This window comes from Limanda limanda, chromosome 13, assembly GCF_963576545.1.
Source record: "Limanda limanda chromosome 13, fLimLim1.1, whole genome shotgun sequence".
In the NCBI taxonomy this organism is placed as follows: Eukaryota; Metazoa; Chordata; class Actinopteri; order Pleuronectiformes; family Pleuronectidae; genus Limanda; species Limanda limanda.
Window position 1 is genome coordinate 5,821,449 of NC_083648.1, and position 15,981 is coordinate 5,837,429.

A 15,981-nucleotide genomic window follows, 5' to 3' on the forward strand; every position below is an offset into this window, starting at 1 on the left:
ATATTTTTCTGCACAGACTCAGACTGATGCAAAAGCTGCGTTCAGCTGCGTCGCCTGAAGGAAGTTTCCACAGATGTCTGTGGTTCGAGGGTCTCGCTGGTTTCAGGCGTCGGAGGGGAAGTTAGATTCAAAGTTGTGCTACTTTTTAAGTCGAGTTTCTCAGCTTGATGAGAGAAGAGAATGGAAGCGACCGAACGCGTAAAACTGACGTTAAATAAGCGATACATTTAATTACATTTGTTTCAATACAAAAGGTTGTAGAGGCAACATTTTAATGGTTACTTATCATATTATTGTTATTCTTCAGATATGTTTTGAAATAATTGCTGCATTTGCTTTGTCAGGTTGGATGGTTTTTAACCTCATTTATATAAATTCAGAGTCAGTGTGCAGGCGTCCTCTCTCCTGCACCTCTCTGTGATTTACATATAATTTCTCTCCTGTGTCGGGTTAAAATCACAGAGAGTAAACACTTCTGCTCTGAAACAGAGAAAAATGCTATGATTAGTTGAGCTGAAAAAAAATAGGGTTGATTATTTATAACTGTTTTACATCAATAGAAAATCAGAAGTAATTTTGTTTAACAATATTTTATTTATTTCTGCTTTATATCACTGATAACTGAATATTTTGGGGTGTGTCCCATCATTGGCTTGTAAATGACATAATTAGAAACACTAAGATATCTGTGTTTAATCCCCTACAGGTCTTTTTAATAATAATAATAATAATAATAATAATAATAGCTTGAATTTATAAAGCACCTTTCAAGAGACCAAAGGACTTAATGTTAGACACGTTGACATTTCACATCAGGAGAAGAACTGCTTTGAATAACAACTGTTGTGTAATATTCTCAACATCCTGAAACTATTCTAGAGTCAGTTCTAGATTTGATCATTTAGTGAGATACTGTCGACTAAACTTTCCTGTGTCGTACCTTCTGTCACTTCATCAAACTGCTGTTCTCTGTTTTTAAAAAGCACCAGGACTCAATGTGCAGCTCAGGTCGAGAGACATGACGTTAATAAGAAGAGAGTTTACAACAGGCAAAGCAAAAGTGCAAGAGCTGAAAACTGGAATAACAGAAAAAGTGCTGACAACTAAATTACACTTCAGAGTCGCTGCACCGGAGTTTGCAGAGTTTTCCTCCGGATGAGTGGCAGAGTGCTGGAGGCAGTGTGTGGGGGGGGGGGTCGGGGGGGTAGCAGCAGCACACTGACAGCAGGGGAACGTGAACACGAGGGAGACAGATTCATCTCAGGTGGACGAGCAGGTGGAAACTACAGCCTGAGCAGTCCCATTAAATTCTGCACCAGATACATCCTGTTTATTTGTTCTAAAACTTTTGAAGATTCACTTTATCTCAGCTACAGATTTCTAGCCTGGTTTTTCTTGACTTTTTATTATTGTGTTATTCTTGCGCTCTTGTGTTTGACTGTTTTGTGTGTCGCTCGATGCCCAAATTTCCCTCTGGATCACCAAAGTATCTATCTGTGTGTCTTGGTATCGTGCAGCAGCTGAAAAGAATCCGACCCCTTATGCAACACACTTCAATCAGATTTTTATTTTGAGCAAATTGTACACACCCGGAGTTGAGGATCAAACCACCGGGATTTTGGTCCGTGGACAACCCTCTGTACCTCCTGAGTCATACTCCTCACGATGACATCACACCGGTGATCGGTGCAGTCAGATCACGATGAGGCAGCGTCTGCTCACTGAGGAGAGGACGGAGAAACCAAAGTCAAATAACATCAGGTTTTTTAAGCAAGTCTCTATTTCTCACAAACACTAAAGCTTCACCTTCTCCAAGGTTATTTATTGAGTGTGTTCCCTTTATACTGATAACAAACCTCTGCTGGGTCTCAGCTTCAAATCCATACTGTTCTGTCTTGGTATTTTAAAAATGGACCTGGAGCTTTTGCACATTTTTATCTGAGGAGGTCAAGTGTGTGAACAGGGAGTTGAACCTATGATCGATCCTGTGTCACCTCTCGGGCCACTTTCTTGAATTTTGAGCTCCTGTAATAATTAATGACAGTCAGATAGAGACGTCGAGTCAGTTTGAAGTTCTCAAAGTGCTTTGTTTAAAAGTTGGGCGAGGAGACTTGTGAGTGTGAAACCTGGAGAAGTTGAAGCGTTGCTCTGCAGCAGAGAAGTTCAGCGTCGGAGCCTGAGGGAAATGTTAATGTGAGGCTTCACTGTGTCTCTGCTTTTAGCTTCTTCTTTATTTCCTCTTCTCTCTGTCGGCGTTCTCCTCTTCATGTTCTCGTCCCCCTGCTCCTCTCTCTCTCACCTCCCTCTCCCTCTCCTCTGCTCCCCCCTCCTCTCTGCGGTGCAGAAATTAACATTTCTATCCTCGGAATCTGACTCAAATTGAACTACTGAGAATCAGTTGTTTTGTTTTGATGCAGTGGAAATCGGGCACTTCAGTGTAATTGTTTTAAAGAATTATGAACAAGCAAAACTCATTTCAGCAGCGTGGAAGATTCTAATGAAGCAATTCATCACAAGGATTTAATATCCTCGTAATATTATTTGGATTGTATTGTTGCTGCCCAGTTGAAGAGCGCTGGAACTTAAAGTGATCTACAAATTAAGATATCATCATTATTAGGGAATGTAAAATGAGTTCAATAAATCAAATACTCATAACATGAACCGGTTAAATATTCATTTAATGATCAATAATAATCCGTTAAAGTAGTTAATCACATAGAAGTGCTATGTTACATTAAGAGCGTCGAGCCAATAATGTTTTGATTTGCAGGATTGATTTTTTGCAATTAATAAAAAATGGATTGCTTAAATAATTCATAATTTAAAAGTATAATACGTGAAAACAACTAGATCTGGATAGAACTGTTTGTGTTTGTTGAGTTGTAGACTCACATTATTCCAAAGGTTTCCAGCTATTTCCAATCAAATAAATCAGAGCAATGATTTAACATGAAGAGAGAAAAGTTCTGATCTGAAGTTCCATCGCCTGAAGCTGATGTGAATAACTGAGAGTCTCATTAGTGGAGGTTTCCTCTGCTGCTCTTTTGTCATTTGGGCTGATCTGATTCTTACCTGCTGAAGGAGGATGGAGTTATGCAGTCGGGCTGAAAACACAAATGAGATTCCTGCTCCTCGGCCTTTCTTCGCCTCGCTTCGTGTTTTTCATCTTCATCTCTGTCACCTGCTCCGTCTCTCTCTGATAAATTCCATCTGTCACGGAGCTGTGAGCTGCTCAGCTTCTCGAGTCTCATCCTCCAACAAACCTGAGGACTAGAGGCTGCTCGGCACAAAGCAAACATCTGACTTTCCTCAATACAAAACCTGCTGAACTATATCTGTCTTTAGGTTTTTTAAATGATCATCAAATTTACAATTTTCCCTGTTGTCATAAATCTGAAACCATAAAGATCAACATTATAAGCTGGATATTCAAAAAGGAGTCTGATACTTCCTGAGGTGGACAAATTGGCCTCTTGATAATGATGTGCATCATCCTGTTGCATTAAACATTGTATTCATGATAGAACTGGATGGAAATGTGAATTAATTTGAATTTGAATTTGCCAATTTGCAGTTTTTTATTCAGTTTCCCTGCAGCACAAACACACCTGAGTCTCAATTCCCTTTTTAGTTTATTTTATTTCCAGGAGAAATTGGTAGGACAGGGCATTTTTCTACATTGTCATCATTTTATCACAGAATAATTCATGGACCTTCATGATAAAAATTCGGCAAATCCAAAAACTTGGATTCAAGATTCAAGATTCAAGATTCAAGATTCAAGATTTTTTATTGTCAAATGAACAGAGATAACATGAAGTAGTCACTGTCAATGAAATGCTTGGGTCACACACTCTGTTTAAGCAATGCTCAGTAATTTCAACCCAAAAAAATTAAATAAAAATAGAAATAGTATAAAATAGAATAAAAAAAGAATAAAATAGAATAACAATGAAATAGAATATCAAAAATTTTAAATAGAAAATAAAATATATACATCTAAATATATATCTTTACAGATGAATGTTCAATTTTTGCAGTAGTGCAAATATTCAAATATGCTTATTATGGTGCTGGTGAAAATGTGCAAATATGCAAATCTATTAGTGTCTGAAAGAGGTATGAGCTAGTTCCATTCCAGTGTTGTGTCTTTTTCCTGTTTTACTATGAATCATTGCTAAATATGTGTTATTTGTTAACTGCTATACGTTGACCTATATTTTGTCTTGTGAAGCAAGAGAGAGGTGAGAATAGTTTTATTAGAACAAACAGCTCCAGACACACTTCATGTGAGTCTGGAGCTGATCCAGATTTCACAGGGTCTCACAGAGGAAAGTGACTTGACCCACAGATCTGTTCCTACCGCAGGTTTGAGTTGGATTCCTTTCATTTGAAGAGTCAGTAACAAGCGTCTCAGGGTCTGTGCCTCGGGCCTGGTGGGTCATTATCTCCCTCCCTGGCAGGAGAGTGGCGCAGAGAGGATTACTGTCTGTGAGTGGAGGTGTGGAGGCGTGAGGAGCATTCTGAAGCCGGTGAAATGGATTAAATCAGTGGAAATGTGTTGGATGTTCAATGAATGAATGCATCACCCCCCCCTTCTCGGTTTCCTCTGGCCCCCCTCTGGTGGTCGTCTCCGGGGTGAAGCGAGCTCATATCTGTCCTGGCTCTCTGAGGACATGGCGCTGAGGACATGTTGTTTTTGAAGGCCGGTTGAGGGCAGCGACTCCCAGACTGGAGCAGAATACTGATGAAGACGAGGGTCATACTGAGCTGCTGCAGCTGGAGGAGGAAGATAAACCACCGAGTGACAGCGCTAACCTGAGATAACTCACCTGCAGACAAGATACAGACCCAACAAGTCTCTGCTGGGTGCGGGTGTGTGTGTGTGTGTGTGTGTGTGTGTGTGTGTGTGTGTGTGTGTGTGTGTGTGTGTGTGTGTGTGTGTGTGTGTGTGTGTGTGTGTGTGTGTGTGTGTGTGTGTGTGTGTGTGTGTGTGTGTGTGTGTGTGTGTGTGTGTGTTTGTTCTCATACATCTTGGGGAGGAACAGTTTGAGTTTGTTCAGGGATACGAGATAAGAAAGATTTAGATCTATTCTGGAAGTGTTTTTACTGTTGTATCTTATGAAGTGTTTCATTAAATTGACTCATCAGTTGATAAAGTACTTTCAGTTGCAACGCATTTGTTATTATTTGAATAAGACCCAAAGTAAACTGTCCTCATACTTTTATTTTCTTTTGCTCTGGAGTTGGTTTTCGTAGACAAGGCCTTTTGGTTGAGATGGTTGATTTGTTTTTATTTCGGTTTTTCTTTTTCGTATTATTTATGAATTCTTATGACAGTTGGAGTTTTTTAAAATTGAAAGCTGCTGGAGTTGTTCTTCTTCCTTTTTCATTTAAGCCAACGGGTGTAATTATATACAAGATTCAAATTTAATTACAGCTGCCTTTGCCAGCAGCTCCTCGTCGGTTTGTCGGTTTATGAACCTGTTGTGTCTATTAGCTGTATTGTGTAACTGCCTGGATGTTTACCTGCCTGTATACCTGCCCGCCAGCTTGTCCACGCATCTACATGTAAGCCTGTTTATTTATCATTAGACTATCTTCACTGAATGGGCCTGCGTGTGTGTTTGCATTTGTTTGAAGCAGGGTGACAACACACCTGTAGGGTCTCTTGCCTGTAGGGACGACAAAGTGAAGACACAACCCTGCTTGAAGTTGTACACATTAGCCAGTTTGTACAATATATATATAAAGACTCAACAACTTCTAAGTTGTGTTGAGTCAGCACAAAGGGCGACTAAGGATTGGAATTTGCAATAGATAGATATATAATATCTTAGCAAAAATTATATTGGCATTATAGTGAGTGGAAAACTGGGCCTGATTACCCAGGGTTCCATTTGGGAGGTCCATTAAAAACCTGAATTGTGTGCGTGAATATGCAGTAGTCCACGACACAGTGTTTGGTTGTGTTGGCTGAAAGTTGTTTTTGCGTTTGCTTATATAATTGGTTGTGTTGTATGTTTTTCCATCTCGACTTGTTTTAAATCTGTTTGTTTTGTTTACGTGGACGTGTAAGACTAACGGCCAACCAATGATAGTCTATTTGCCAACAGTTTTTGTTGAAACCAACTACTTCCAATATTTGCTTTAAGCAAAGTTTTCTGCTCCGAGCTGTGTGTTTATGTGCAGATGTTGACACGAAGATCGGTCAATGTGAACACGTTAATCAATTAATTTACCTGAATAATAATAATAATAATAATAATCCTTACAATTTCAATAGGGCCTCACCTGTCAGTGCCTGTCAGTGCTCGGGCCCTAAAAAAACAGAAGTTATTCAGTTAATAATTCATTCAGTGAGTGTGCTTCATGCTTGGTGGCTTCTTAGTGAAAGAGAAGAAGAAGCTTTCTATTGTCTCCAGTCTTTGTTAACTGTGTCGTGCTGACAGACATGAATCTGTCTCCGCAGCTCTCCTCCCTCTCCTTCCTCTCTTCCTTCTCCTCCCTCCCCTCTCTCTTCTCTCTCTCTTCCTTCTCCTCCCTCTCCTCCGTCTCCTCGCTCTCCTCCCTCTCGTCCTTCTCCTCCATCTCGTCCTTCTCCTCCATCTCCTCCATCTCCTCCAGTTTAACTCTGATTCTTGTATCACTGCAAATTACAGTTCAAACGAGCAGCCTGGGTTTAATTTTCTTTACTCACATTAGAGCTGATTGTCTCTCTCTCTCTCTCTCTCTCTCTCTCTCTCTCTCTCCCACAGGCCCCTCAGTGTTTGTGTGTCTGCTCCAGATTGATCTTTATCCACCTCTTGGCTCTTTACATGTTTTTATTGTCTTTTTTTGTAAACACTTGATTTACTTTGTGAATGTTCAGTGGAGGTTTAAAAGAATTAAGACATTTTCATTTTAGAATTGAAACAGATAATCAATACAAAAACAAATTAAGAAGTGAACTGATAAGATTCAAACAACGTGAGTCAAATGATCAAATCTCACACACACACAAACACACACACAGACACACATCATCTATTTGTTATTGTCTTCTTCTCCCGTGCACTTCTTCTCAACTCTTAATTTCCTCCTGACGCTCTCCTCACCCTGAGCTCTGCCTCAGTGATTTCCTATGTGACGATGGACTGATCCCTGTTTGTTTTTGTGTGCGTGTGTCTGTGTGTGTGTGTGTGTGCGTGTTCTCAGGTGGTCCAGGATCAGGGAAGTCGGTCCAGTGCCAGCGGATGGAGGAACGGTTGGGTCTGCGTCACATGACCCTGGGTGACCTGCTGTGTGCCGAGCTGCAGACTCGCAGCGGGAGAGGACGCCACCTGCAGGACGTCCTGGAGAGAGGAGAGCAGCTGCCCAAGGTCAGTGAGGGACTCGGGTTCCACTGCTGAACACTGGTCATCAATCCAAGACGTTGGTCATTTATCATACTAATGAAGAAGCTGCCTTCAGATATGAATCGACTCTGGACAGGAAGAGAAACATTTTTTAGAATCATAAATATGTTTTTATTCAAGAGAATACAAGGGACTGGCAGGATCAAATATATTTTAAAATCATATTTTTCAACCAAACCCAACTCTGCATTTCACTGAAAATTTTCCCTTCTGTTCCGGAAATGTGATTTTCCAAATGTCAGTGGATCTATTTAGAGAAGACGGGATGTAAAGTAAAAAGCGGGTTTGTTTGGGTTTTAAAGAACAAGCGGAGAATGTGAAATGCCACCGAGCCCGGAAGAGAAAATGAAAGAATCACGACGCCTCCACCCACACTTTGTGATTGACAGCTGATCTCTGGGTACAGCAGGAAAAACAAGACAGCGGCGAGAACTGAGCAGTAAACAGAGCCGACAGAATATTCATTTTAAAAACAAGATCTTGTTTCTGTGACAGACAGATGAAGAGTAGGTGACAGAAAAAACGTCCTACGTGCTGTATAACAGGGTTTCCTGCAAATTATATGAACAGAGGGGCGTTCAAATGTTTTTATACATTCAACTACATTCGACTTTCGCCTCGGGCCGGATGCAACTTCAGTCCCGCTCGATGTTTTCACAGGAGATTCGTAGCTAACACTGAATCTCATTAAGATTCATCGTAGCAATGGGGAAAAGAAGAGTCGGTGATAATAACTTCCCACGGACCAGGAGGTTTTAAATAGATGAGAAAACAGAAGAGAAGCACAAAGATCTTCAGGCCGGGACCAAGAAAAGCAGCAAAATCCTTCAGGAATCAGGAATGATTTGGATCTAAATCATTAAATCATATTAAATTATCAAAGTAGATCCAATATTTGTTTTAAAGAGGTCAAACGAGTTATTTAAAAAATACAGGAAATAATCAGTGTGTGGACGCTGGCAACAAATACTGCTGCGACATTAGAGAACAGAACACAATGTGCTGGACATGTTGGTTTGTCAGCAGGAGGCTGATGAGGCTGTTAATACAAATCAGAGACCTAATGAAAACGTCCTCATGCTGAGATTTCTATATTAGAGCTCAGCGTGTGAAATGAGAAACAGTTCATTTACAGTAAAGAACAAAAACACCTCCCTCCCTCCTCTGGACCCACAGAGAGCAAACAACCTGCCCGTGTCAACGCTTTTCAGCCACGAATCCAGAAAAATACAAATCTTGAGGCAAAAAAAGGAAAATGGAACAACAATGCAGATGACAGGTGAAAAACAAAGGTGTGTTTTTATTGGTTTGATCGAGAGAAATTGAGCTGTCTGTTGGAAAGGGACAAAATAACAATGTCCAATAATCAACATGCAGAGAAACACTAGGAAACTGGAAAAGGCTGGAACACACAACTGATGTGGAACAAGAGGAAGTGACCGAGACAAAGAGACACACAGAGACGATATGAACAAGGGAGGAAGGGATGGTGGAAGACAGGTGGAAGACATTATGAACAGAAGACATTTACAAGGGGGGAAACTGGATAATAAGAAATAAAGCGAGAGACTTTAGCAGTGAAATTTCAAAATAAAACCAAGGACAAAGGAGAACTCAGGGTGGATCAAACACACAAAACACAAATCCAAAAAGCAAAACAAGATAGTGTCCATGATCTAAAGAGTCACACAGAAAATCCAAATGTTCTTTAGTGTTCATGAGTCCAGAGCTCAGTCATGACCTAGATTCTTCCCTAGAGGAGTGTTGTTCATTCTTGAAGGTTTTTCTGGAGGCGGTTGATGTCTGAACCAAAGTTCAAGTCTTTCTTACTTTGTCTGTATTTGATTCGGTTAGTTTTGGTTTTGTAGTTGAGGGAGCGGTGTAAAGACTCGACTTCACGTGGGAGAGCATTGAAACAAGGGTTCTTTCCTTTTGAATGGAGAAGATGAACTTCCTCGTACAGGTGTAACAAATACCAGCTGCATCAGGGCGACCAGGCAGATGATTCGTACTGAAAGTTTACAACAGTTTGTTCTGTTATCACCAAATCTGATCTGTCCTTCAGTATTAGAATCTGACAAAGTGCAGCTGTCCACATACCATCAGTCCTCATGTAGTTTATTCATCCTGTTTTCTGAGCTTTACATTTTATCAGCTGAACTTTAAACCTTCTTCTCAGTCCGTTATGTAAATGTTGTGAACTAAAAAAAAAAAAAACTGATAAACAGATAGAAACCACAGAAGCAGCTGACACACATTTCAGCTCTAAGTGACACGGCAGCGGGTTCGGGGGCGTGACCCTCCTCCCTCTCCTCCCTCCTCCCTCGCTTCCTCCTCCCTCGCTTCCTTTTAACCTGCAATCACAGCTGGATCAGCTCGGAGAGAGAGAACAGACCAGTTCTAATCCATCGAGTGGAAAAACGTAGCAAAGCAGCAGAACGACAAAACGGATAATAATGTTGTCCTATAATAACTGAATGTCAATATAAGAGGCTTTGAATTTTAAAATGTCTATCTTATATTTCCCTGTTAGATTCCAAACACCGACAAGATGTTTTTTACTATAACTTTAGTTACTTTTTATTTAGTTAAATGTTTCTTTGGTTTAATGATTCCCCTTTCAGTTAAAGATGGGGGAGTCGATGCTTTAGTGCCTCCAGTAAGGAGAGGAAGATATTTTATTTAATGTGTTTTTACTGCCAGTTGGTTTAGTGAGTCACATGAGGATCAGAGACTCAGTGAGATGTGGTTCTGTCTCTGCTGCTTCGAAGAAAAGACAAACGTGAGCTGAGTAAAAATGATTTAAACGCTGACGTTTGAATGTTCTGACGCCGTCACTTACATCCTTCTCTTCGTTTGACACAAGCTGCGAAACAACTTGTTTAAACCGGAGTGAAACAAGCTTCTGTGAATTCATTTTCTCAATCTTTCCAGCCGCACGATATCGATTTTCTTTTCCATCTCCTGTATTTGCGATGGCGGCACAAATCTATAAACCTGCCAGAAGTCTGTGAGGAAGTAAACGTTTGTTTGTCTTTTCTGCTCCAAACACAAAACAATAGACACAACATTAGAAAACACAAACCATAGAAAAGGCTCTGACATTCAGCAGCTCCATCATTTCGAGATTAAAAAGTGAAACATGCAACTAAACACAAGACACATAAAGACGCCCACGCACAGACCAGTGGTTTTCATGCAGCCTCAGCTGTCTAAGCTCCTTACAGCACATTAAGGTCATGTCCCAATGCGCTCGCTCGCTCACTTTTATGTGTGTGAGTGAGACAGTTAGAGAGAGAGAGGGAGAGAGAGAGAGATTTAAAGCACGATGAGTAATCCCACGCTGGGATTATTTAAGTGCACCTCAGCAGGTTTACAACAGGACACATTAAAATAATAAAGTGAAACAGCCACATCAGAGAGAGATGATCCACCTGCACCTCGGAGCCGAGTGCCGAGCCATAAAATCCACTCGGTGAAAGTTGGAATCGGTAGAATGTTGCCGTTCAGTTGCCTGGCAACACAGAGAGCGCAATTTATTATTCCCAGTCGAGGGAGAGCCCCCCCGCGGACCGTCCCCCCCCCCCCCGTCTGGACGCATGTGAGCAGTTTGCATGTCTGCACACGGAGAAGAACACGCATGTAAGACTTGATCACATGAAACCGAGCGTGTGGTCGACTCTCAGCTCAGACGTCTGTGCTGAGGCCAAACAAGAATCTTTCATATTTAATGTGTCAAAGCTTCAGAGGTGGTGGAGGTTCAGACCAGGTTCAGTCCAGGTTCAGACCAGGTTCAGACCAGGTTCAGACCAGGTTCAGTCCAGGTTCAGACCAGGTTCATACCAGGTTCAGTCCAGGTTCAGTCCAGGTTCAGACCAGGTTCATACCAGGTTCAGTCCAGGTTCAGACCAGGTTCCGTCCAGGTTCAGACCAGGTTCAGTCCAGGTTCAGACCAGGTTCCGTCCAGGTTCAGATCAGGTTCAGTCCAGGTTCAGTCCAGGTTCAGTCCAGGTTCAGATCAGGTTCAGTCCAGGTTCAGACTAGGTTCAGTCCAGGTTCAGTCCAGGTTCAGTCCAGGTTCAGTCCAGGTTCAGTCCAGGTTCAGACCAGGTTCAGTCCAGGTTCAGACCAGGTTCATACCAGGTTCAGTCCAGGTTCAGAACAGGTTCAGTTCAGGTTCAGTCCAGGTTCAATCCAGTTTCAGTCCAGGTTTCAGTCCAGGTTCAGTCCAGGTTCAGTCCAGGTTCAGTCCAGGTTCAGACCAGGTTCAGTCCAGGTTCAGTCCAGGTTCAGTCCAGGTTCAGACCAGGTTCAGACCAGGTTCATTCCAGGTTCAGACCAGGTTCAGACCAGGTTCAGAACAGGTTCAGTCCAGGTTCAGTCCAGGTTTGAGTCCAGGTTCATTCCAGGTTCAGACCAGGTTCAGACCAGGTTCAGAACAGGTTCAGTCCAGGTTCAGTCCAGGTTTGAGTCCAGGTTCAGTCCAGGTTCAGTCCAGGTTCAGACCAGGTTCAGTCCAGGTTCAGACCAGGTTCAGTCCAGGTTCAGACCAGGTTCAGTCCAGGTTCAGTCCAGGTTCAGACCAGGTTCAGACCAGGTTCAGACAAGGTTCAGTCCAGGTTCAGTCCAGGTTCAGTCCAGGTTCAGACCAGGTTCAGACAAGGTTCAGTCCAGGTTCAGTCCAGGTTCAGTCCAGGTTTCAGAACCGGTTCAGTCCAGGTTCAGTCCAGGTTCAGACCAGGTTCAGACCAGGTTCAGACAAGGTTCAGTCCAGGTTCAGTCCAGGTTCAGTCCAGGTTTCAGAACCGGTTCAGCCCAGGTTCAGTCCAGGTTCAGTCCAGGTTCAGTCCAGGTTCAGACCAGGTTCAGACCAGGTTCAGAACAGGTTCAGTCCAGGTTCAGACCAGGTTCAGAACAGGTTCAGACCAGGTTCAGAACAGGTTCAGTCCAGGTTCAGACCAGGTTCAGTCTAGGTTCAGTCCAGGTTCAGTCCAGGTTCACACCAGGTTTGAGTCCAGGTTCAGTCCAGGTTTCAGTCCATATCAAATACTAGTTCAATCTGATTTTGCTTTGAATAAGGTCGACACTAATGTTTTTTTCAGTTTTGTGTTCATCATCTGATCTAAACTCACTCACTGTGATTTTTTCCTGCTTTATTCTGACATATTTTCTCCCTCAGATATTTTACCAGAGGGTCCGGCATGAAAAGTTCAGGAAAATGTCAGGATACAGCCCCCATACCCCCCCGCTGCAAACATCCAGGCATTCTGCACGTGTCTGGAAGCAGCTTTACTTATAGTGAACTGATCCAAACCCAGTGATCCAGCCGACATTCAGCCGTCAGACACGTCAGCTCTGCAGAAACTCCACAGTCCAGCAGATAAACATGTGATCAGGACCAGAGCAGCAGCTTCAATGTGGAAAACATGGAAACTAGAGGAAGCAGCTGTTGCATAAACCAACACGTGCTGTGATTGTTTCTGATGCTCAGCTGAACATCGAGTGTCGACTGAATGCAACAAAAGCCTTGAGTTTCTAAAGATGGTTGTTATAGATGGAGGTGATTATAATGAGATTATTATATATATGAGCGGGTGAATCCACCTCAGAACAACAGCGGTCGTGCAAATTTCAGTCATTTTATGTTTCCTGGACGTCGACTGCTTCTATTTAAAAAGGTTTCGTGCGTCTTGTTCCTCCTTTAGCTTCTCTTTGTCGTCGTTACTCCTTGTTTTGTGTCTCTCTTAGCGGTTTGACTGACTTTCCAACAAGAAACATCAACAGTAACTCCCAAGAGAAGCTGTGGTCGGGGCGTCCTGACCCCTCAGGCGTCTCAACCTGACCTCTGAGCTCTGTTTCTAATCCAACCTTCACATCAATATTATATATATTCTTATCAACAAGGCCCGGGACCCCCACCTGACTCTGACTTTTATTCCACCCCCACACCTCTAGGATGTGTTAAATTAACACATTATATCATATCATATTATATTATACTGCTTTACATTGCATATTGCAATCTGACACTGTTCACTGTTTTGCATTTAGCATTTCACTTTTTACTTCACTTTTTATATCTTTTATAAAATAAATGTTACTTTGTATAAATATTGGTAAAAAGTGTGTAAATAAGAAGTAAACAGTGAGTATATATATACTGGTTTCCTTTTTTGTATTGCTCTCCTATGTATGTTGTATTTATTGCGTTTTTATGTTTCTATATTTATTTATGCACCAATAACCAGAGCAAATTCCTTGTATGTGTGAACGTACTTGGCAATAAAATACTTCTGATTCTGATTCTGATTCTGATATTAAACACAAAGACATGAGTATTCCTGCTTTTCTATTAGTTTTAATTAATGCTTCTTCTGCCTGTGTGTGTTTTTTGTGCAGGACGTTCTGCTGGAGCTTCTGTGTGAAGCGGTGGCGTCGGCAGGGCAGCAGCGGCCGGGGAAAGGTCTCGTGATCTCCAGCTTTCCCAGAGACCTGAGACAAGCGGAGGAGTACGAAGCAAAGGTCAAAGGCCGCACCGACGGGACAGACATGATATAAAAAGCTTCTCCACCGTCAAACACGTGTTGATGCATCGTGACCCCAAAATGTTACATGAGGGAAAAGTGAAGAGATGATTCAGGAGGAGAAGATTCTGTGTTTGACTTGAGGCTGTGAAGTCAGTATGAGTCATGGTGTTAAAGCAGGAGAGAGAAACAAAAGGATGTGTTGAGAACGACAAAGACGTGTTTGGCAGTGAAGACAATTAAAGTGCACACACACACACACACACACACACACAGCTGGAGCAACATGACAGTGACCCACGGAGCCTGGAGTTCTTTGCTTTAACAGACTTTACATTCTCCTCCTCCTCCTCCTCCTCCTCCTCCTCCTCTTCTTCCTCAGATGGGTGAACCAGGTGCCGTGCTCCTGCTCACCTGCTCCCCCGACACCATGTCCAGTCGGGTGCGGTGCCGCGGCACGTCCAGCTCCGGCCTCCATCCCGGCTCAGAGAGAGAGGACGCCACACAGTGGGCGACCGACAGCTTCTGCAACCACAGCCAGGCGGTGGCGGCTCACTACCAACACAAGAGGCTCCTGCACACGGTAACAGGAGAGAGAGAGAAATCATGTGGAGGCGTATGTGCACGTGTTCAGGAGCCAGAGTCAAACTAGAAACATAAATCGACCTTGTTCCATCTAGAATGTGTTTGTAGAGATTGTTCCATACTCGCTGTGGATTCAGTTCCTCCAACACGAGGGTCAGCAGGTCATCACAGGTTCTGGTTGGTGGAGACTCTCCCTTTGAAATGACCTGTTTGAACCTTTAAATGCCACATCAGGGTGTGTGTGTGTGTGTGTGTGAGTGTGTGTGTGTGTGAGTGTGTGTGTGTGTGTGTGTGTGTGTGAGTGTGTGAGTGTGATTTTATCATTTGACTCACATTGTTTGAATCTTATCAGTTCACATTCTGCTTCTTAATTTGTTTTTGTATCGATTATCTGTTTCAATTCTTAAATGAAAATGTCTTAATTCTTTTAAACATCCACTGAACATTCACAAAGTAAATCAAGTGTTTACAAAAAGAGACAATAAAAACATGTAAAGAGCCAAGAGGTGGATAAAGATCAATCTGGAGCAGACACACAAACACTGAGGGGCCTGTGGTATTATCAGGTATCTGTGTGTGTGTGTGTGTGTGTGTGTGTGTGTGTGTGTGTGTGTGTGTGTGCGTGTGTGTGTGAGTGTGTGTGTGTGAGTGTGTGTGTGTGCGAGTGTGTGTGTGAGTGTGTGAGTGTGTGTGTGAGTGTGTGTGTGTGTGAGTGTGTGTGTGTGATTTGATCATTTGACTCACGTTGTTTGAATCTTATCACTTCACATTCTGCTTCTTAATTTGTTTTTGTATTGATTATCTGTTTCAATTCTAAAATGAAAATGTCTTAAACCTCCACTGAACATTCACAAAGTAAATCAAGTGTTTACAAAAAGAGACAATAAAAACATGTAAAGAGCCAAGAGGTTGATAAAGATCAATCTGGAGCAGACACACAAACACTGAGGGGCCTGTGGTATTATCAGGCATCTGTGTGTGTGTGTGTGTGTGTGTGTGTGTGGCAGTGACTAACAGAGTGTGTGTGTGTGAGATGGTTTTTGAACCCGGCCTCAGCCTGTTTGTCTCCGCCCACAGGTCGATGGCGAGCGGTCGCCGGATGAAGTGTTCGCTCAGATCCTCCAGGCGATAGACTCCTCCTCCTCCACCGTCTGATTTCTACCATTGCCTCAGAACAACCACCTCCCCCCCCCCCCACCCCCCCGTCCCCCTCGACAACCTCTGGACCCCCCCCTCTGCCCACCTCTCACCTCACACCTCCACCAGAAACATACGCTCATTGACCTCCAGTGGTATGCATGTATCACCTGATCAGTGGCTCCTCCCCCTGGAAGCACCCGGCCGTCACCTCCTGCTTCACCTTCCTGCGTCGTTTCTCTCTCTCTCTCCCTCTGGATCTGCTGCCACCTGCCAGACTGAGGACACTGAGAACCCCCCCACCCCACACCCCCCCCCCTGCTGTGACAACATGC

General features: G+C 42.9%; 1 protein-coding gene across 1 annotated transcript in view; it reads left to right on the top strand.

The window, feature by feature from the left end:
* The window catches only part of ak5 (adenylate kinase 5), a 57,251-nt gene extending 41,587 nt beyond the window's left edge, over nt 1-15,664 (top strand). The window contains exons 11-14 of the mRNA XM_061084231.1: nt 7,201-7,364; nt 13,800-13,922; nt 14,307-14,507; nt 15,587-15,664. Coding sequence (XP_060940214.1) covers nt 7,201-7,364; nt 13,800-13,922; nt 14,307-14,507; nt 15,587-15,664 — 566 coding nt within the window. The remainder of the gene's footprint in view (nt 1-7,200; nt 7,365-13,799; nt 13,923-14,306; nt 14,508-15,586) is intronic.
* Nucleotides 15,665-15,981: the final 317 nt, after the last annotated feature.